The 24,123-nt window shown below is 41.1% G+C and overlaps 1 protein-coding gene across 1 annotated transcript in view; it reads right to left on the reverse strand.

Moving 5' to 3' along the window:
- Window positions 1-3,312: 3,312 nt before the first annotated feature.
- Window positions 3,313-24,123, reverse strand: part of vstm2l (V-set and transmembrane domain containing 2 like) — a 64,977-nt gene continuing 44,166 nt past the window's right edge. Inside the window, exons 2-4 of the mRNA XM_024386049.2 lie at window positions 12,165-12,331; window positions 4,324-4,368; window positions 3,313-4,165 (exon numbers count right to left, since the gene is read on the reverse strand). Of these exons, the coding sequence (XP_024241817.1) occupies window positions 3,851-4,165; window positions 4,324-4,368; window positions 12,165-12,331 (527 nt within the window). The 3' untranslated portion in view covers window positions 3,313-3,850. The remainder of the gene's footprint in view (window positions 4,166-4,323; window positions 4,369-12,164; window positions 12,332-24,123) is intronic.

A 24,123-nucleotide genomic window follows, 5' to 3' on the forward strand; every position in this document is an offset into this window, starting at 1 on the left:
TGCAAAGAACAAAAAGCAGAAATTACTGATGGATATAGTCGATTGGTATGTTCTCTAGTTGCACTGTGATTGGCTCAGTGTTCTGTCACAACAATTGTCACATCTGCTCCGGCATGCGGCGTCACCAGTATCCTAACCACTGGTCCTGGCAACCTATCTTTACGCACACCTGCGTCTCAGCCTCAACAGTCACACCTGGACTTCATTACTCCCTTGATTGCGAACCGCTGTTATCAGTTTTGTATCATTCCATGTTCGATGTTATTAAACTCACTGACTAATCTGGATCAAGACGTACTGCTGTGGCAGAGGTATATTCTACCTCTTCCAGGCTGAGAGTGATTCAGCAAAGGAACAGCTGAGTTCTGAGTTCTGCAGAGAAACAACAGCGCTCTGTGGGGAAGGAGTTTGTGGCTTGAGTGTCAAAGCCTGTTATTGATGTTTTGCCGGATGGAATTCTGTAACAGAAAAGGACTATTGCCAATGATGTGAAAGCAGTGAAGGGGATTTGTGTGAGGGACGAGAAGGCACGTGACGTCATTGACATGGTGCTGAAGAAAGGAGCTGCTTTGTGTTTGAGCATGAAGTCCTTTCTAAACAAACTGGGTCCCGCTTACATACAACGCTTGGCTTACGCTAAAACATTTGTTGGAGTATTGTAGTTGAGTACGGCCACTGACGATCGGTATAATACTCATTCCAATGTCCAATTGAATAACAGCCACCATCATGGAAAAGATTAGAAGTTCCCCACTGGTTGAATCAAGGTTGATATAGGACGTGTGTGTGTTTGTTAAACAATAACCCTCTTCGAACTGTAAAGGCCTTAAAATCACACATTGCATTTAATGTATCACTGTGAAATGGAAAACAGGTATGAGTCATGTGATTGGATAGTGTTACATGGACTTCTATCATCTGTACAAGAGAAATGCATCAGGAATTGTAATTCATTTTTAGCCCTATAGGCAGCAGCAGGGCACTGTATCCCAATCTGCTATGAACAAACAGACAATGAGAAATAGTTAAATTAACCCTAGTTTATTGTGGCTTGTAACCCTTCTATTAAACCTAGCTTATAACCCCACGTAGTATTATTCCATGGTTGTATGTATTGTATGTTAAAACAAACTTGACTAAATTAAAATATGAATTGTTGTCCCTACTATCTACTACCATTTGTGAATCTTTGAAAAAAGATTAATCAAATGTGTAACAGTAATTGCCTGTCTTCTATTCTATGGTGTTCACACATTTTTACTTGAAGAGATTACTTTATACACCTTGTTACCTTTTCATTATTGAAAGGAAAAAGACAGGACAAACCGTCGACTGAGGAACACAAGGCTCTCTGCACTGAACACTACTGGTGAGTTCATGGCTTAAGTAGATTTGATCTGTAGTTGGTACCCTGTCGTGCATTCAATACCGCCATTGAGATACAACTGTTTCATCAACTATCGTGTTGAAATGTTTTGATTTTTGGGATACAATTTTTCTCTGACAGGAGATCACGCAGACATCATAGTCCTGTAACTGAACAATAATAAATAAATAAAAATCCAAAGACCAAGGTTTTTTTTCTCCATCAAATCAATGTATTTAACAGAATAGCTATCAAACAGCATCACTTAGATTGAAGAACAAATACAGTCAAGAAAAGTAGGATGAGAAGTTAAAAAACACAACTTGTCATTTTAACTCCATTGACAAAATAATTGCACAAAAAAAGACCCAGCGCTAGTTGAGACAAAAAAGCTAGAATTAACATACTCTCAGGGCAGGTTTCCCAGACAGATTTAGCGTAGTTCTGGACTAACAATCCTTCTCAATGGAGAATTTCCGTTAAAAATGCATTTTAGTCCAGGACTAGGTTTAATCTGGGGCTGGGAAACTGGCCCATAGTGTGCAATGATTCATTTGGTTAATTAGCACTTTCATACATTGTGTTGTGCTGATAGGAAAAGTGTGTGTGTACAGTGTGGAGATAATAGACAATATATTCAATGTTATGAAGGCATACATGTATGTTTGGGTTTACGTTGGATATTCTAGAAGTGGTTTAGAAAGTTACACATTTCGATCAAGATTATTTTTTTTACAAAACATCAAAGCAAAATGTAAGTACAAACCAAAGAACAACCTTCAAAAGTCCTTTCACAGAGCTTGATCAATTAAAGTGTTATTTACATGTAAATACTGTAGCTTTTTTTAAATTAAAGACCATTAAGAAACAAGGTATTTCAAAGTGTATGTCACCGAGAGCAAAATGTATCTTTCGATGAACTATGGGGTCTAAATACTCCTGAATCACTTCCTCTAATTGTCTCCTTTAATTCATAACTTCAGATACAGAAATACCTGGGTTGGTAGCTACTAAACTGAACAAATTGTAATTGTAAACATAACATGTTAAGTTTTGGCCCCATTTTTCTTGAGCTGAAATAAAAGAACCCAGAAATGATTCATGCTGTATGCAAAAAAAAAAGTGTCTTTCTCTCAAATTATGTGCACAAATTTGTTTACATGTCAGTGAGCATTTATTCTTTGCCAAGAGCAGGAATCCGTCCACCTGACAGGTGTGGCATATCAAGAAGCTGATTAAACAGCATGATCATTACACAGGTGCCCCTTGTGCTAGAGACAATAAAAGGCCACTCTAAAATGTACAGTTTTGTCATACTACACAATGCCACAGATATCTCAAGTTGGCATGGTGACTGCAGGAATATCCAACAAAGATGTTTCCAGAGAATGTAATGTTAATTTCTCTACCATAAGCCATAACATAATTTTAGAGAATTTAGCAGTACATCCAACTGGCCACAAAACCACAGCCCAAGTGTAACCATGCCAGCTCAGGACCTCCACATCTGGCTTCTTCACCTGCGGGATAGTAAGAAAGCCCTTTTGTGGGGAAAAACTCATTCTGATTGTCTGGGCCAGGCTTTCCACTGGGTGGACCTGGCTCCCAAGCTTGTGGACCTATGCCCTCCCAGGCCCACCCAAGGCTGCGCCCCTGGCCAGTCATGTGAAATCCATAGATTAGAGCTAATGAATTTATTTAAATTGACTGGTTTCCTTCTATGAACTGTAACTCAATAAAATCTTTAAAATTGTTCCATGTTGCGTTTATATTTTTGTTCAGTATTTTAATTGTTTTATTTATTTAACCTTTTAACTAGGCAAGTCGGTTAAGAACAAATTCTTATTTACAATGCCAGTATACCCCGGCCAAACCCTAACCCAGATGATGCAGGAATCCAATTGTGCACCGCCCTATGGGACTCCCAATCACAGCCAGTTGTGATACAGCCTAGAATCGAACCAGGGTCTGTAGTTACATCTCTATCACTGAGAAGCAGTGCCTTAGACTGCTGCGCCACTTAAGAGCCCAAAAGTCTATATTGCTTTGTCCTTTCCATTAATTTCAGATCAGTGCTTATTAATAAGGAAAGGAGACAAAGGAAGGAAGATACTTCATACTATTGAGATACAGGCCTTCCCCGCATCCTTTCCACCCAACGACACCCTCATCTTCACCCATCACAACTCCAGAGTCAGAAATCATGGACAAAGCATTTAACAAAGGCGATGAGAAATAACATTACATTTAAGAACCAAGACAACACGATCATGCCCTCTGGTGGTCTGTGACAACCCGACAAACATAACAAACACAAACATAAACAAATCTCAGATTAACAAACAACCAAACAAATCGATTCATAAATTAACATAAATTAAGCAGTTTTTGTCCAGGCCTCTGCTGGTGTAAAAATAATCATCCTTCTTAAGATAATCGGGAACATGCACTCCTGTTATTCCTATCTGGACACAGAACCAGACTCTAGAGCACACAGCTCTCAGTGCAGTCCGTGGTGCTGTCATCGGCCGATCGCCTCTTCAGTTCCCGGTCCTCTGTTTGGTGGGGGTGCACCTGGCTCCCCTGTCCCTTGTGTCGGGGCTCCTGGGGCTGGGTGTCTGCTGACCCGTGACCCAGCCATCTCTCGGCTTCCACCTGGAGGTAGGCCCGGACGCGGTGGTGCTGCGCAACGCTGCTGCTGAAGTCGATGACACGGCACTCGTATGTGCCCTCGTCTGACTGCTTGACGCTGGAGAGGCGGAGCTTGTGGGAGATGTTGCTCCCAGCCACTTTCACCACCTGTGGCAGGAGATCATGTATTTGTGAGTCACATGAATATGAATCATATTCCTGGGTTTCAACAGAAATAATTAGGTTCATAATGAGTTAATCATGTTTAGTTAAGAGTCCATTTAGTTTACAGTGCAGTACTGAAGACTGTACATGTGTCTCCTCACACTTATTTTGGTGGCATCCTTAGACATCTCCTCCATTGGCACCACCTATAAGGAATTTGTTAAAATAAGTCAGGCATATGGCTGAAATAACATTAGTAAGAGACATACATTATCAATTGAGATATAATCAAATATGACTTCACGTGTTTTTCTATGATTGTGTTTTGCTTTTAGTGTATGTAGTATTGATGTGTATATTGATGTTTATTGATGTGCAGAGAGTATATTGACAAATCTGTCGTTCTGCCCCTGAACAAGGCAGTTAACCCACTGTTCCTAGGCCGTCATTGAAAATAATAATGTGTTCTTAACTGACTTGCCCAGTTAAATAAAGGTAAAAAACGAAACAAATCGATGTGTTTGATGTGTATTGATGTATATACAGGTCTCAACTGTGAAAAAGACCTTGGTCTCAGCATGACTCCCTGTTAAACTGTTAAAATAAATTTAAATATATTATATATATATATATAATATACCGTGTATGTCGACATACTTTCAAATATGTTACACGTCAGATAATCAACAAATGAAAATGTGTTAGACTCCACCACCTGAACCAGTGGAATGTGATACTGCGTACATATATTTGCTTTCGCACATCGGCAATTCAAAACCTTTAGCACTGTGCTCAGATAAACTAGTTTCTATCCACACTGGGTAGTCTAATATATTTTTTGCTGTTATGTCTGCTAGCTATTTCGTGGTGTCAATTGAACAGGCTACCTGGGAAAGTTGGGGAGGAGAAGGTATTCATTTTTTTAAAATAATATTTTCTTTGTCTTTTTTTTTTAAAACTCCAGATACAAACGTATACATACAAACAACAACTTACAGACGCACACAAACAATGGATGCATCTAATTTTCCCAGACCTGCATGCTCACACCCCCATCCCTAGCGCCTGCATTGTTGTTTGCCACTTGGCCTTACATTGTACCCATTCGTCTATCTCGGACGCCAATGCTAATTTCAATATTTCAATAATAAGTCATTTCATTTTTCCATTGTGTGGCGTGTGGCGGATTGATTGATTTCCAAGTTTTAATGTATGTTTTTTTCAAGATCAGTAGGTATGTCTTGAAATATGCAGACGGACAGATTCAAACAAGTTTACATTGTAATAGTTCTGACAGCCAACTTTCTTGCTCCGCCCATAACTTTTGGACTTCATAGCATTCCCAGAAAGCATGGATTATTCAATCATTATTGGTTTTACACTTAAGATGTGACTCTGCTGTTGTGCTGTAGAATATGTGAATTTTGTCTCTTGTGCAATAAATTCTATACATTCGTTTATACTAGATTAAGAGTACTTTTTTCGTTAACTGTAATTTCAGTAGTTATACTCCAACCCCCCCCCATCTTGTGCCAACATCAGCTCTTTTTAAGTCTTGGTTCCAATAGTTTATATGTTCTTCTAAGAGATTGTCAGTTGGATATGCTCTCTACAATGTTTTGTACAGTATATATTCCGTATCATATGAACATCCTTTTTTGACTCAAATAAGATTCCCTCAAGATTGCTTTGGTGGTCCAAAGGATTTCAAATCGACATTTTGTGATATGTAACCTTTAAGTTGCGTGCATTAGAAACTAAATACATTGGTCAGTCCAAAGTGTATTTTTTATTCTGTCATGGAGCTAAATGGATTTCCTGTTACCAAGTCGTTTATGGTTTCTATGCCTTTAGTTTTCCATTTGGACCAATTTATTCTGAAAACCTATCCGAGGATTGTTCCATAAGGTTGTATTTTTAGGGAGTGATGTTGGTTCTTGTAGAATATGTTTTGTTTTCTTCCATATTATTATAGTGTTCTTAACTATCAAGTTGTTAATGTTCTTAGGGACATGGGTATGCATTATGCATCAAACAGAGATTTGGAAAATCTATTCCTTCCTTAGTGCCAATTACAGTGTCTAGCATCACAGCAGGGGGTTTGAGTTTCCATACGTTATTGTAGTCAACCTCCTCCCACAGTGCTAGTAAAATACTAATCAGCAATTATCTATTATTTCCAATGCCAAGGGCTGTGGGTAGTGTATTTCCTCTGCGTGCTGTATTATAGACAAATGTGGATTCAGTCGATTCAGTTCTGTCAACAGTAATGAACATGATCTCTTTGAATGGTAATAGTGTGTTAACAAAGTCCATGTGGGCTTAATGAATGTTTTTTTTAAACATTTTTTCAAATGTATTTTATTTAACCTTTATTTTATCAGGGAGTCATACTGAGACCAAGGTTTCCTTTACCGATGAGCCATGATAAATTACTTGAAATACACTTAACAAAATATAAATACAAAACGCATGCAAAAAATGCGAGAAAAACACAGTCATAGAAAACAAACACATTCACCAGAAATAAAGTCCTCAATCAGCTTTCTGAATTTCCCTAGAGGCACCAGCACATTAAAAAAAGTGTTCCAATAATAAGATGCAAGAAAACTAAGATCTGATTGACCTAACTCAATAGAGGTCAAAGGGATTTCCAGAATTAGCCATCCCTGAGACCGGATGTGGTAACTCATATGTCTAAAGTTTAGTAAATGATGTTAGGTACAGTGGGTCTTTGTGTAAAAGAGCTTGAGGAATGAAAACTTAGCAATGTATCAAAATCCCAGAACCACACGGGGGGACCTAGTGAATGACCTGCAGAGAGCTGGGACCAAAGTAACAAAGCCTACCATCAGTAACACACTACGCCGCCAGGGACTCAAATCCTGCACTGCCAGATGTGTCCCCCTGCTTAAGCCAGTACATGTCCAGGCCCGTCTGAACCTATATGACATCAACGCGGGCCAAACAAATTGCTGGTAGAGAATACAGTGACGAGTACTAAAAATGGCACCCGTAATAAAGCGGAATGTGCTATGATAAACTGCATCCGGTGGCGTTAATGACGTGGCGGCTGTGTTCACATAGATGATGTCGCAATAGTGTAGGACCGATAGGAACATCGACGGAACAATCTGCTTTCTACTATTGAGCGAGATGCAAGACCTATTTCTACAGAAGAAGCCCATTTTTATTCTCAACTTCTTCACCAACTCATCAACATTGTAATTTACAATCATAGGTACACTTCAACTATGACAGACAAAATGAGAAAAAATATCCAGAAAATCACATTGTAGGATTTTTTATGAATTGATTTGCAAATTATGGTGGAAAATAAGTATTTGGTCAACAACAAAAGTTTCTCAATACTTTGTTATATGCCCTTTGTTGGCAATGACAGAGGTCAAACGTTTTCTGTAAGTCTTCACAAGGTTTTCTCACACTGTTGCTGGTATTTTGGCCCATTCCTCCATGCAGATCTCCTCTAGAGCAGTGATGTTTTGGGGCTGTTGCTGGGCAACACAGACTTTCAACTCCCTCCAAAGATTTTCTATGGGGTTGGGATCTGGAGACTGGCTAGGCCACTCCAGGACCTTGAAATGCTTCTTACGAAGCCACTCCTTCGTGGCCCGGGCGGTGTGTTTGGGATCATTGTCATGCTGATAGACCCAGCCACTTTTCATCTTCAATGCCCTTGCTGATGGAAGAAAGTTTTCACTCAAAATCTCACGATACATGGCCCCATTCATTTTTTCCTTTACACGGATCAGTCGTCCTGGTCCCTTTGCAGAAAAACAGCCCCAAAGCATGATGTTTCCACCCCCATGCTTCACAGTAGGTACGGTGTTCTTTGGATTCTTTGTCCTCCAAACACAACGAGTTGAGTTTTTACCAAAAAGTTCTATTTTCGTTTCATCTGACCATATGACATTCTCCCAATCTTCTTCTGGATCACCCAAATGCTCTCTAGCAAACTTCAGACGGGCCTGGACATGTACTGGCTTAAGCAGGGGGACACATCTGGCAGTGCAGGATTTGAGTCCCTGGCGGCGTAGTGTGTTACTGATGGTAGGCTTTGTTACTTTGGTCCCAGCTCTCTGCAGGTCATTCACTAGGTCCCCCCGTGTGGTTCTGGGATTTTTGCTCACCTTTCTTGTGATAATTTTGACCCCACGGGGTGAGATATTGCGTGGGGCCTCAGATCGAGGCTGAGATTATCAGTGGTCTTGTATGTCTTCCATTTCCTAATAATTGCTCCCACAGTTGATTTCTTCAAACCAAGCTGCTTACCTATTGCAGATTCAGTCTTCCCAACCTGGTGCAGGTCTACAATTTTGTTTCTGGTGTCCTTTGACAGCTCTTTGGTCTTGGCCATAGTGGAGTTTGGAGTGTGACTGTTTGAGGTTGTGGACAGGTGTCATTTATACTGATAACAACTTCAAACAGGTGCTATTAATACAGGTAACGAGTGGAGGACAGAGGAGCCTCTTAAAGAAGAAGTTACAGGTCTGTGAGCGCCAGAAATCTTGCTTGTTTGTAGGTGACCAAATACCTATTTTCCACCATAATTTGAAAAGAAATTCATTAAAAATCCTACAAATTGATTTTCTGGATTTATTTTTCTCATTTTGTCTGTCATAGTTGAAGTGTACCTATGATGAAAATTATAGGCCTCTCATATTTTTAAGTGGGAGAACTTGCACAATTGGTGGCTGACTAAATACTTTTTTTGCCCCACTGTATCTGTCACCCCCCTTGGTTCTTTCCTCAGGTGTTATTGACTCTGTTTTCATGTCGGTGCGTTTGTGGTTCGTGTTTACTTTATTTATTAAAACACTCACTCTCTGAACTTGCTTCCCAACTCTCAGCACACTTGTTACAGAATAACACCTCACCAAAGGGAAGCAACAGGCAGTGTTGATTTATTTAAAAAAAATGTGTCCGAGTAATAATGAATGGTCCGGGAACTGCTACAGGCTCTCATCCCTCAACCAGATCGCCAGGCTTCCCTGCCTCAGCCGACTCGTCAGGCTCTCATGCCTCAGCCGGATCGCCAGGCTCCCTTGCCTCACCCGGCTCGTCGGGCTTTCATGACTTAGCCAAATTGCCAGGCTCCCCTGCTTCCACCAGCTCGTCAGGTTCTCATGCCTCAGCCGGATCGCCAGGCTCCCCTGCCTCAACCGATCTGTCAGGTTCCCGCGGCCCAGCTGACTCGACAGGTGTCCGTGCCTCACCTGGCATGACAGGTTCTCACGCATCAGTAGGGGTGACCAGTCCGCTCCTGATCCCCGGGTTCGTCCCCTTTGACAGCGTCCTGCAGCTGGAGCCGTGCGTCAGTGAGGGGCTACTGTCATGTATACTCCCTCTCCGGCCTCTAGGTCCTCAGGCTGCTGATTATCCCACACACCTGTCACCATCGTCCCGCGCACCTGTACCTCATGACACTCACCTCATGACACTCACCTCATTTTATTTATTAAAACACTCACTCCCTGAACTTGCTTCCCGACTCGTTACACACAGACACAATCAATATGGACACCATCCAAAGTACGTATGCTTAAATCATCAGACTTATTTTTACACACTCTAGAGAACAACATAGACTTTGTTTTACCTGCATTCAGTACTAATTTCAGGTCAATAAAGTTCTTCGGTAATACAATGAAGGCGGACTGTAGTTCAGATAGAGCCTGGTCAACCGTGGGGGCAATAGTACACAAAACAGTATCATCGGCATGCAACTGCAGGTTACAATTTTGTACATAAGTCGATATTGTTAATGCAAAAGGTACAGGACCCAGAATTGAACCCTGCAGGACACCTTTTGTAATATCAGGAAACCTGATTTAACACCACTAGATATACAGTGGATTCGGAAAGTATTCAGAACCCTTGCCTTTTTTCCACATTTTCTTACCTTACAGCCTTATTTTAAAATTGATTAAATGTTCCTCGTCAATCTACACACAATTCCCCAAAATGACAAAGCGAAAACAGGTTTTTAGAAATGTTACATTTTATTTACATAAGTATTCAGACACTTTGCTGTTTCCATTGATCATCCTTTAGATGTTTTTACAACTTGATTGGAGACCACTTGTGGTAAATTCAATTGATTGGACATGATTTGGAAATGCACACACCTGTCTATATAAGGTCCCACAGTTTGACAGTGCATGTTAGAGCAAAAACCAAGCCATGAGGTCGAAGGAATTTTCTTTAGAACTCCGAGAGGATTGTGTCGAGGCACAGATCTGGGGAAGGGTACCAAAAATGTTCTGCAGCATTGAAGGTCCCCAAGAACACTGTGGCCTCCATCATTCTTAAATGGAAGAAGTTTGTTACCACCAAGACTCTTCCTAGAGCTGGCCGCCCAGCCAAACTGAGCAATCGGGGGAGAAGGGCCTTCGTCAGGGAGATGACCAAGAACCCAATGGCCACTCTGACAGAAATCCAGAGTTCCTCTGTGGAGAGGGGAGAAACTTCCAGAAGTACAACCATCTCTGCAGAACTCCATCCATCAGGCCTTTGTGGTAGAGTGGTCAGACGGAAGCCATTCCTCAATAAAAGGCACATGCCAGCCCTCTTGGAGTTTTCCAAAAGGCTGCTAAAGAACTCTGACCATGAGAAACAAGATTCTCTGGTCTGATGAAACCAAGATTGAACTCTTTTTTCAGCGGCAGGGACTGGGAGACTAGTCAGGATTGAAGGAAAGATAAAGGGAGCAATGTACAGAGAGATCCTTGATGAAAACCTGCTCCAGAGCACTCAGGACCTCAGACTGGGGCAAATGTTCAGCTTCCAACAGGACAATGACCCTAAGCACACAGCCAAGACAACGCATGAGTGGCTTCGGGACAATGAATGTACTTGAGGGGCCCAGCCAGAACCCGGAGTTGAACCCGATCGAACATTTCTGAAGAGACCTGAAAATAGCTGTGCAGTGACGCTCCCCACTCAACTTGACAGAGCTTGAGAGAATCTGCAGAGAAGAATGGGAGAAACTTCCCAAATACTGGTGTGCCAAGTTTGTCGCATTATACCCAAGAATGCTCAATGCTGTATTCGCTGCAAAAGGTGCTTCAACAAAGTCCTGTGTAAAGGATCTGAAAATGTATGTGAATAATGATTTTTCAGTTCATTTTTTGAAAATAAATTTGCAAAAATGTTTTTGCTGTTTTTGCCTTGTCAGTATGGGGTACTGTGTGTAGATTGATGAGGGGGGGGGGGAATATTTTAGCATAAGGCTGTAACGCAACAAAAATGTTTTAATTCAAGGGGTCTAAATATTTTCAGAATGTACTGTACATTGAGTTTTATCTCTATAGTATTTTTTAACTAGTTACATGCAGCCTGGTCTAGGTCAATTTGAGGAGAGCCTCTGAATTAGCAGTGAGAGATCAACAGTATCGAAATCCTTTGACATGTCAATGAAGAGGGCAGCACAATGTTGCTTTTTATTCATACAGTTAATAACAACATCATTTATAACTGTGGATGTAGCAGAGATAGTTCTATGACCTGGTCTAAAACCCGACTGCTGTACATTTAGAATACATTTTAAAAGGTAATAAATATTTTAGCTGAGAATTAATCAAATATTGATGACAATGATAATCAGATACAGGGCTACTCTTTTATGAAACAAGAAAATATCTCAAGTGAATATTGTATTGACACTAGGAGGTTGGGAAAATGTTATACACACACCGAAACATGTATCTCAAGTAGTGATTCGGAGCTCCATTTGTAACCTTTCAATAGACAAACCAGGGTTGACAGTTACTAATATTTAGTGAGTGAAACTACATTGTTTAATTGTGCTCACCAAGTCCTGAGCTAACACAACCACTGCTACTCTATGTCAAACAGAATCACAGAACAGTAACTCGGATCGTTGACTCACGTGTCACTCAAACACCCAACGGCCAAAAACAATCTCCCCTTAAAAGGCAAGTCCCGCCCTCCGACCGTAACATTCCTCTCAGCGGCTCACCTGATTGGAGGTCCAGGCGGGTTTCTCTGGCCAGTCTCTGTGGTTCTTCATGTACCACCACTGGATCTCCAGGGAGTAGGAGGGCCCCGCCCCCCGGAATGAACAGGCCATCTCCACATCCTGACCGCTATGCGTTGTAGTGTCATGAGGGACCTCCGTGAAGAGAGCTTAATGGAGAAAGAGTGAAGAGACTGAGCATGTATGCACCCGAAAAGTGACCAGAAAAAGTGACCAACCAGGGGTAGCACTGGAAATAAAAGTGATATATTTGTGACTTTAAATCACGAAAGGGTCAAAAAGTCCCTGTCTGTGAAACTTTAGCAAAATAATTGCTAAAGAACAGTAACACTAAAAAAATAGTGTTTCTTATTAGACATCTTCAGCTAGACCCTCCCTGTTTCAGTCGTTTGTTTTCCATTTGGCACCTAATGAATACCACCCAGCTTTGCTGTGGGCTTTTTTGTTTTCGTGATCCTTCGGAGGGCTAAAGTAGCCTGGGACATATCTCAAACAAAGACATCACTCCCTCATATCCCCTATCTATCCCCACACATCCAGCTATTAGACCATCGCTAAATCCTGTTAACTGCTCCCTTAAAACACATTGCTAATTCATGGACTAATCATCCTTTATAACTTCACCACCACAAAGGCTTCCTCCACCAAGTGCTTTAGTCTTATAGACAAGTCTTTGAAAGATAAGGTAGCCACTGGTATTCTGTTTAAGCGATGTGTTGTTGTTTAACATGCACCATCTGCTATGAGGATAAAACTTCAGCGAGGATGAAGATAGTTAAGTTGAAGGGCACTTTGGGGATTTTGGAAGGGATGTTCTTGTATACTGTAGGGAGATGTGAGTAGGAGAAATGTTTTGTGTTTCTTAAAGACATTACAGATGTATCAGACAAATGCAATTCGACTGGTTCATCTAATCGCATTTTGAGTCATGCTTTTTAAGGATGTCTTCCTTTAGGTAATGCGAAGCATGCGTACAAAATGTATCATAATAAATAACTACTTCAATAGATATGGATAGTACGATTGTGAAAATGTGTGTCTTATCTAAGTGATTTACCCCTGAAAAGATATACCCCTATGGAAAAGAATTAAAAGGGTTGTAGGCATTTCTGCGTCCATTACATTTCGCAATCCTTCCTGACTGCCTATTGTTTTTCCATCTCTCCTGCAGCGACCCCTTGTGTATAGAACATAGAGAAACATTAAGGAAACACTACACCGGTCATAGAGCAGCCTTTGTCTTGTGTTGTGATTAAATATTGTCCCAGCATCCCTGCACGACAAACGCTTAGAGAACACAATACACCTTATCACCGTATCATGCCTCTATTAAATCAAGGTATATTCCAGGGTTCTCCAATTCCCATTCATGGTGTGCAGGCATTTGCTTCAGCCTAGCATGAACACCCTTGTTTCAAATAATCAACCAATTCGTGATCTTCAAACTGGACCATGCTAAGTTAAATCAGGTGTGGTAGTGCTGGGCTGGAACGAAAGCCTGCATCCCCAGTAGCTTTTCAGGACAATGACAACTGGTTCATTACATTCACATCAATCATTTTGATCTATCTTCATTTGATCTATCATCACACTAATGATGGTGGTTAATAATGTGTGGTGAAACTAGATGTATGTTCAGTACATTCAGTTCCTGCTCTACACAGCGTAGCAGCCTGAGGTCATGTGTGATTGTACACTCATCACACCCCGTTGAGTCTCACATTTTTTACTAAAAAGATCTCTCGCTCTTGCTCACTCTCTCTCCATATTGATTTTATATGACTACGTACTTACAGTGGTGAGTTATTTTGGGAGTAAGTGCATTTTCCTGAACAAGTGGGTTACTCCTATTTGTTTATTTTATATTCTTGCACAAATATTGTTTCTCAATAAACAGATCATGCAGAGTAGTTCCAAGACAATTCAAATTTGCACAGGATACAAAATATAGCTAAAAGTATGCATAAAAGATGGAGTGAAAACCTCATGGTTAAAATGTATTAGAAATGATTATACATCTGTCCATTTACCAAGGGATATTCAACTATTACCTCTGCTTGGTGAGGGCAAATGGTAAATATGTTAACAGGTACATAAACACTGCTGTACTTCAGCAGCCAAATGCTTTAACCTTGAGAGGAAAGGCTGTGTTCTGAATTCCCAGCGTCTAGAACCATGAAATAGGCAAGTTTGAGGACACCTCATCACTATACGGGGTCCTTCTCATAAACACCTGAGTGGTATACCACGAAGCAAGCTACATCTACTCAGGGCGGACTACAGCAAAATGCTGCTAAATGAGAGGAAAAGTGGGAATTTGAGCAGGATGGAGGACAAGAAGAAAAATAATGACCACGATGACTAACGCAAAATTAAGATGAGCAAAAAAAGATGGCGGAAAATCAGAAGTAGATCTCCAAAAAGGAAACCTACATATCCGGTTTATACAACTCCTGCTTTTCATGAATAATAAAATAAAACTGAGCTTGAGTACCTTCTACTTCTGATAGTAGCAGTGGAGGAAGAGCTATAGGAGGACAGGCTCACTGTAATGGCTGGATTGGAATAATGTCAAATGTAAAAGGTAATATCAAACTAATCAATCACATGAAAACCACTTATGACTCCATTCCATTTATTCCATTCTAGCCATTACAATGAGCCTGTCCTCCAATAGCGCCTCCCACCAGCCTCCTCTGGATGGTAGTGATCATAGAGGGAGTGAGATGGAGATTGGGAAAGCTGTAATGAGTAAGGGTGAGTCGAAGAGCGGAGAAATAGCGGAGGGTCTGGAAGGTGCAGCTGCTGCTGTGCCTGAGAATGGTGGGAAGGAAGAAAGTTGGGAAATGAAAACTTGCGACCTGGAGTACGGTTCAAAGGAAAAGTTGACCATGAAAAGGGGACCCGTACGAGGTGTCGTGGTGGGTAGAGAGTAGGCTAGGGGAGATGCTGTCTGTCAGAGTAGTGTATTTATTATGATAGGATACATCTATCTTCCGGAGAGACCGAGTATTTCACTAGACTGGGGGCACGAGAGGTAACATGCTTTAGTCTATGAAATAAAGCTCCTCTGAAGAGGGTGATAACAGTGCCTTTAAAACAGCTAAATGTTACAAAATGCAATCTACGTAATCCCCAAAAGTAATTATTTATCATGAGAGGGCCATAAACAATAACTAGCAATGCTGCATATTCCAAGAAAGGTTCAAATCTCACCTTTCAGGTACAAATTGTTATAAATTGCTGAGGTGTAGTCACTTTTGAGGACACAAGCTCAAGTACACAGTACAAACATGATTCAAATATGAAAATACAAAATATTTTATATGATGCATTTGCTATTCAACAAAATGATATGAATAAGGCTTGAAATTACTTATATTCTTTATAAATATAGTATAATCTAATGATACAATTACTAACTATAAGATTTCACCTTCCTTATAATTGTAAAATACATATGTGTATGTTTAGCGTAACAGAACATTTGCATATTTTCTAAATGGTCTCTCTTGATCAAAATGCCTGCCCCCAATCGCTGTGAATTGCACAGAGCTTTATCTTGGCTTCCTGAACTCGTTAGGCACTCACCTTTCATCCCATATTAATCTTGCCCGTCTATGAAAAACATAGTGTTTTTTTTGTTTAAAATGTAAATTATTTTAGATGAATAATTATAAATGTGCTACAGTGGTGAAACCACTCTCTACTGCTGCACTACAATATATGGATTGCAGGCATGTGCGTTGTCAGTGTCTGTGATGTAGGGTTTAGACAGGAGTTGATGGACTGTCAGAAGAGCCAATGAAATGCTAAGAGTGACATTCCAGCTTCAAGTGGTTTCAGATTTCACATCCTATGTCACACAGAAAATATACTACTTTGTCCTGGGGGCGGCAGGGTAGTCTAGTGGTTGGAGTGTTGGACTAGTAACCGGAAGGTTGCAAGTTCAAACCCCCTAGCTGACAAGGTACAAATCTGTCGTTCTGCTCCTGAACAGGCAGTTAACCCACTGTTCCTTATTGAAAATAAGAATTTGTTCTTAACTGACTTGCCTAGTTAAATAAAAACCAGGGCTATTGCTCAATGTAAGCCATTTCGATCTATGGTGTCCACAGATCGATTTATAAGTGAGAAGCGTCAACATTTAGGTACTTAAATCATCATAAAAGCATAACCTATCGTATCTGACTGTAATTGATAGCACACAACAAACCATCTAACATGTGATTTTGCATTAGAGACCAAATAGTCTTATAGGCCTATGTAAATCCATGACTCTTGCATTTAACATGCAACTCACATAGTAAACCATAGGCCGGTAATTAATAGACTATGAGGCTGGAACATAATGCCCTATAACAGTAATAATCCCAATAGGCTTGGCAACATCTTACTGGCTCAGCGACCAGTAGATAGTAGGCTAGGCTCAGGGACCAGGAGACAATAGGCTAGGCTCAGGGACCAGAAGATAGTAGGCCAGTTACAGGGACCAGGAGATGGTAGGCTATGCTAGGCTCAGGAGATAGTAGGCTAGGCTCAGGGACCAGGAGATAATAGGCTAGGCTCAGGGACCAGGAGGTAGTAGGTTAGGCTAGGCTCTGGGACCAGGAGGTAGTAGGTTAGGCTAAGCTCAGGGACCAGGAGGTAGTAGGTTAGGCTAGGCTCAGGGACCGGTAGGTAGTAGGTTAGGCTAGGCTCAGGGACCAGGCGTTAGTAGGTTCGGCTAGGCTCAGGGACTAAGAGGTAGTAGGCTAGGCTAGGCTCAGGGACCAGGAGATAATAGGCTCAGGGACCAGGAGGTAGTAGGCTAGGCTAGGCTCGGGGACCAGGAGGTAGTAGGCTAGGCTAGGCTCATGGACCAGGAGATAATAGGCTAGGCTCAGGGACCAGGAGGTAGTAGGCTAGGCTAGGCTCAGGGACCTGGAGGTAGTAGGTTAGGCTAGGCTCAGGGACAAGGCGGCCACAAATGTAACCATTTAACACTAGGAGAGCAGAGAGCGTCATATTGACTCAAAACACATGCGCTTTTTTATTACCCTGTCATTTTTAAAGTTATGTCCCACTCGTCCTTGACTTTTGCTAAATAAGTCTAACAAACTATCGTTGTTAGAATCTTAATAACACAAACAGAATTTGTGTTCTAAGCAGTTTTAAGAGGACATATCAATGTTTCCCCCCTGCCTGTCAGGCTTCTGCAGCTAATGACGGCCCATTGAAACAAAATCTAAACTACATCGAAACTAATTTCACACTTATAATAATAGAGTTAGCCTAAAGACAAACATTAAATTGACTATAGTCCAATGGGTGAGAATATTATCAATTGTTAGATTGTATATGAATAATCTGATAAACAGCACAGTTTGGAATTGACAACTGAGGCAGGGAAATTAAATGGAGTGCCAAAAAGTGACTCATGCTAATTCTCTTACAGTGTCACAAGCAGGTAAGACGTTTTGATGTCTATATAGTATCAGAAAGTGCAGATTCTGCAGTTTCCAAATCACCTATGCTTGCCAAACAACTCTGAAAAATGAGCTATATTTCAAAATATAACTTTTGGGGGCAGAATTACTGCTATTACATCCGCTCCCCACATGCACTCCTACACTCAAAGCACAGTAATATATTTAAACTCAAAATATGACATTCTGTTCTTTTGAAATGCATTTTTAATTCATAAATGAATCCCTTAAAAACTTATTGATACTACCCATCCCTGATCCGGGAGCGTAATCATCGCCTGAAACAAATTAGCATAATGCAGCGCACATAAATATCCCTAGAAAATCTTCCTATTCATGAAAATCACAAATGAAATATATTGAGACACAGCTTAGCCTTTTGCTCACACTGTCATCTCAGATTTTCAAAACATGCTTTACAGACAACGCTAGACAAGCATTTGTGTAAGTTTATCATAGCCTAGCATAGCATTTATTGAAATACATTTTCTTTCGGGAGGGAGGTTCAGCACAGAATGACTGACTGAGCTCCCACAAGTCTGTCCTCGACGCTCCACTGCTCGTGGCCAGGGAGCAGCCTCATTTGTGAGAAGGAGAGAGAGAGGGACAGAGGGCGACGAGAGAGGGAATGTCAAGCAGGTCTGGCTTGTCAACTAGCGTAGACCATTGTAAAATGAGAGGGCTATCTGTCTTTCTCGTGGTAAAATGTGTCCCAGTGAACAAGCAACATGCCTCTGCCCACTGGGGTGTGGTTTATGGAGCACAAGTTATCTCATCCCACCGGTACTGTCGTTTACATTTATTTCACCGGCACATGCTCAAAACAAAGTAAACACGTGTGGATTTTGGTTACATGCATGGTTTTTCGGCGTCGATAGTAGGTCGAGGACCATGAAGAATCATGGTGGAAGTGGATGTCAAATTTGAAACGAGAAGTGCAGAGTTGGAGAAGATGAACAGACAACAGTAGTAGTCGAAGAATGGAATGAAAAAGGTGTCGGAAATTGAAGGGTATGATAAGTGTATGTCGTACAAGGGTTCACTTCTTATCGGGGTGGCAGGGTAGCCTAGTGGTTAGAGCGTTGGACTAGTAGCCGGAAGTTTGCAAGTTCAAACCCCCGAGCTGACAACGTACAAATCTGTCATTCTGCCCCTGAACAGGCAGTTAACCCACTGTTCCTAGGCTGTCATTGAAAATAAGAATTTGTTCTTAACACTCTAATGTTTCCAAAACTGTAAAGATATTGTCTGTGAGTACAACCGAACTGATGTTGCAGGCGAAAGCCTGAGAAAAATCCAATCTGGAAGTGTCCAATATTTTGAAAGCGCTGCGTGCCAATGAGTCCCCATTGAGCTGTGAATGTGCTATGAACTAGCTTACGCTTTCTACTTATTCCCCAAGGTGTCTACAGTATTGTGACGTAGTTTTACGCATTTATGTTGAAGAATACCCGTAGGGGGCTACATTGCGCAAGTGGTCACATGATGCTCCCGGAGAAAATCTCGCGTAAAGTACAGAGGTAGCCATTATTCCAATCGCTTCTACTGAGAAACCAATTGTCCCGGTGGATATATTATCGAATAGATATTTGAAAAACACCTTGAGGATTGATTCTAAACAACGTTTACCATGTTTCTGTCGATATTATGGAGCTAATTTGGAATATTTTTCAGCGTTGTAGTGACCGCAATTTCCGGTCGATTTCTCAGTCAAACGTGAAGAACAAACGGAGCTATTTCGCCTACAAAAATAATATTTTGGGAAAAAATGAACTTTGGCTATCTACCTGGGAGACTCGTGAGTGTAAAGATCCGAAGTTCATCAAAGGTAAACGATTTAATTTGATTGCTTTTCTGATTTTCGTGACAAGGTTGCCTGCTGCTAGCAAGGCATAATGCTATGCTAGGCTATCGATAAACTTACAGAAATGCTTGTCTAGCTTTGGCTGTAAAGCATATTTTGAAAATCTGAGATGACAGGGTGATTAACAAAAGGCTAAGCTGTGTTCCAATATATTTCACTTGTGATTTTCATGAATAGGAATATTTTCTAGGAAGATTTATGTCCGTTGCGTTATGCTAATTAGTGTCAGATGATGACAACGGTCCCGTTCACGGGATGGGGTGTAACTTGCCTAGTTAAATAAAGGTAAACTAAATTGGGCTGTTTTTTTCTAACAAGGATGTTTATCTGGGGTCATGAAGCGGGTGAATTGTTTGCCGGGAAAAGTGAAATCAATCTGAGTGACCAGGAGTCGGTTTGTTCTAATAATGAATTATGTGCCTGAGGAATAGAGGACAAGGACAGCGGGCCTCACAAGAATCGTGTCATCTGAAGTATCGTGCTTTGAACTCCGGAGTTGGGCATCTGTTAAGGGAGTCATCCCAGGGGTGTCGACGGAAGTTACCTCAAGGGTGTTGAGGGAAGTTAAGGCAGAAAACCTTACATCAAGAATCCCAGGTGTGGTTAGTGCTCATCGCTTGACCCCGATGGTAGATGGAGAATAGGAAGAAAGCATGTCAGTTCTATCATTTTTGATAGTGAGCACGTAGGGTATATGAGATAAGAGCATTTGTCCCAAAACCACTACAATGTAAAAACAGTAAAGGATTTGAACATGTTTCAAGTGTGTGCAGATGAGTGGAGTGTACAAAAATCGGAGTGAAGAGCGGCCGTGTTGCAATTGTGGTGGGGATCATGACCCAGAGTTTGTGGAGTGCCCTATAAGGGAGGACGCGGCTAGGGATGCCGTCTGGGCTGGCGGCCTTGCGAGGGTTTAACACACTTAAATGTCTTACTCATGCTGGCCACGGAGAAAGAGAGCCCACAGTCCTTGGTAGCGGGCTGCGTCGGTGGCACTGTGTTGTCATCAAAGCAGACGAAGAAGGTGTTTAGCTTGTCCGCAAGCAAGACGTGGGTGGTCGCGGCGTGTCTGGTTTTCCCTTTTTCCGTGATTGTCTGTTGACCCAGCCACATAGGTCTCATGTCTGAGCTGTTGAATTGCGACTCCACTTTGTCTCTGTACTGACGTGATGCCTGTTTGATTGCCTTATGGAAGGAATAACTACACTGTTCATTTTCGGCCATACTTCCAGTCACCTTGCCATGGTTAAATGCGGTGGTTTGCGCTTTCAGTTTTGCGTGAATGCTGCCATCTATCCACATTTTCTGGTTTGGGTAGGTTTTAATAGTCACAGAACATCTCCTATACACTTCCTGATGAACTCTGTCACCGTATCCGTATTCCCCACGAGCACTAACGTGAAGTTCATAGGACCACATAAAATGAAAGATAAGATTCTATATTTTTGAGAAATTAAGGCATATACATTATTCAACCATTTTCCATCCTAAAAATGTGGAATAGGCAAAGACTTTGAATCTGGTATCAGATGAAAAAGCAGTCTTAGAAAACATAAAAAGTCTTAAAAGCTATTAACAATACATGAAAACACATTCATGTTGAATTAAAGACCCTGCCAAATAATATCAACGTTTATATTTAGCTTTGCAAAAATAATTTGCCTTCTGTTAAATTTAAGAAATAATTGTCATTCTGTTCCAAAAAACCCACCTATCTTTAAGATATTTTCTTATTTCTCTCCTTCATGCGGAGGGAAGATGATTACATTTCGCAGAAGTAACTGTGGATGCAGGATTACAAGATTATGTTATATTTATGCACCAAAATGGTTGTTTCGATAAATCTCACCAGATTGGGTCTGCTGAATGATCAAGATCATTTCCTGATCCTATGACTCTGCCATGAGGTTGACAGTGTGATAAGGGGAGTATAGGGCTAATTGGAAAAATGGTTTCAACAGAATGTGATGTTATTTTTTTTCAAAGACATGTGTTTTAGAGATTTGCATTAAAATTTTTGGATTGTAGTAATACTTTGTCATACAGTAGATTTGTTTGGATTTACGGAATCAGAGATGCACTGAACTGAATTATTGTTCTGATCTGTCCTTTCTTAAGGTTATGGTGGAGATGGGATCTAAAATGCATGTGAGGGGTAATTTTACCAAATGGTGTGGACCTCAAAACATCCTCTAACCAGGTGTAGAAATGGTGTTCACTACGGCCCTGTCCTGCACCACCTCTACCGAGTGACCTGAGTCCGAACCGAGCAATCGGTGTACAGTATCCAGTTGAAGTTATCAACTGCCTTTTCTCTCATGCCTTTTCTCCCAGGAATACAACAGAAGTCCACATGGAGTGAGCATGGGGAGAGATCCGTTCCAAAACTTCTCTCATATTGCTTGTATACTGGTTGGCAAATGGACAAGACATAGTAGGAGTTGTGGTGGGGTTCAAGTGAGACATTGAAATTGGGACATTGTCATGGGCCATCCACTTTGAACTGTAAATCTATCTGCAGAAGAAAATTTAAGAAATGCCACAAGATTGAGGGCCGGGAAAAGGAGGGGGTTGGTCACCTGTGCCCGTAACTGATTTAGACTTGGGTATCAGGTTGATTGAGGAGGTTTATACACTGCAAAATGTATAGTGATTTAGGCTAGGAATGCATTGAGATACTGATCTGCAATTATAACCCTGATAAGAAACTTAATACTAGAATTATGAGATGAATCTTTTGTATAGTAATATAAATGTACATTCTATCAGTGTGTTAAGTTGAGGGTTTTCATTTTGGGTGATAGAACCAATGTGAATCACTGAGCAATGTCATTCTAAACTTTGTCAGAATAATTATTTGGGTTTTAATTTTGATTTGGAAGCTGAATGATTCTTTAAACTGCCCAATTGATTTGAGACATTTTTGGTATGTTAATCGGAGCAATTAATACATTATGGATTGATTGTTTTGATTGTTGTTATGATGATTGTGACATAGATAAAGAAGTTGTTGTGTACTGAAAATGTTGACCAATGACTATTCTCACCATGCCTTGAGAATGGAGAGGTGAACTCTGGTCCTGAGAGTAAATTTGATCCTAATCTATTGGATTTATATCCATTGCCAAATTGTAATTTTTGATAATGATAATACTCAGGAACTATAGCAGGTTTATGCTAATAGAACATAGAGTCCATAGGCGATGCCTTATACATGGTGGAATCATGATACTTGTCCTAGGGCATGTTCATTAGGCACTAACCGGAATAAATGTTTTTTTTTAAACAATAATTCTGCTTTTAAGTTGAGAGAATTCTCAAAATGGGGGAATGTGGTAGCTGGATTACAATGTAATGTTATGTTTATGCACCAAATGGTTGTTTTATTTGTTAGAGTAAGGTTCTGAGTTAACTGAGAGGAGTCTTTATGGAGCTTGGGCTGGCAACTGGTTAAGTGATGGATTGGTGATAAAAACCCTACAGCTGGCTTTCCATAGATCAGATGTGGTGAGAGCCACCAAGATAGAGATAGCCTGGAGGAACAGAACAAAGGCCTCATTATTATCCTGGCAGATGACCACAGGAGGAACCCAAAGTGGCTTATGTTGCCCCCAATCTATATGGGAGGGGTTGAACCAGCTAAAACTGAGCAATCTTAGTAACAGGTATATAAGGAACAGCATGGTCTGTAAAGGGTAGGCAAGACTGCCGGGTCGACGGTTTCATTATTGCAATAATTAATTGATTTAGAAAAATATATATTTTTTGAAGAAATTACAAAGTCTCTCTCAAATGAATATAATATTCCACCACATAACAAGATAGATCTAGCAATTAGTTATAGTGTTTATACTGATATAAATTTGGTTTAAGTGATTAAAACTTAAATGACTTCTGTTAATTAAGGACCCTGGCACTAAAAACCTCTCTCTGCAACTGGATCCTGGACTTCCTGACCAGCACGCTTATCCTCAACATGGGGGCCCCTCATGGGTGCATGCTCAGGCCCGACCTGTACTCCCTGTTCACTCAACACTGCACAACTCCAACACCATCATTAAGTTTGCCGATGACACAACAGCGGTAGGCCTGATCACCGACAATGATGAGACAGCCTATGGTCAGAGACCTGGACGTGTGGTGCCAGGACAACAACCTCTCCCTCAACGTGATCAAGGAGATGATTGTGGACTACAGGAAAAGGAGGACTGAGCACACCCCCATTCTCATCGATGGGGCTGTAGTGGAGCAGGTTGAAAGCTTCAAGATCCTTGGTGTCCACATCACCAGCAAACTATCATGGTCCACACACACCAAGACAGTCGTGAAGAGGGCACGACAAAGCCTATTCCCCCTCAGGAGACTGAAAAGATTACAGCTGCACCATTGAGAGCATCTTGACTGGTTGCATCACTACCTGTTATGGCAACTGCTCGGCCTCCGACCGCAAGGCAATACAGAGGGTAGTGCGTACGGCTCAGTAGAGTACATCACTAGGTCCAAGCTTCCTGCCATCCAGGACCACTATACCAGGTGGTATCAGAGGAAGGCCCTAAAAATTGTCAAAGACTCCAGCCACCCTAAGTCAGAGACTGTTCTCTCTGCTACT

Source organism: Oncorhynchus tshawytscha, linkage group LG02 (genome assembly GCF_018296145.1).
Source record: "Oncorhynchus tshawytscha isolate Ot180627B linkage group LG02, Otsh_v2.0, whole genome shotgun sequence".
NCBI lineage: Eukaryota > Metazoa > Chordata > Actinopteri > Salmoniformes > Salmonidae > Oncorhynchus > Oncorhynchus tshawytscha.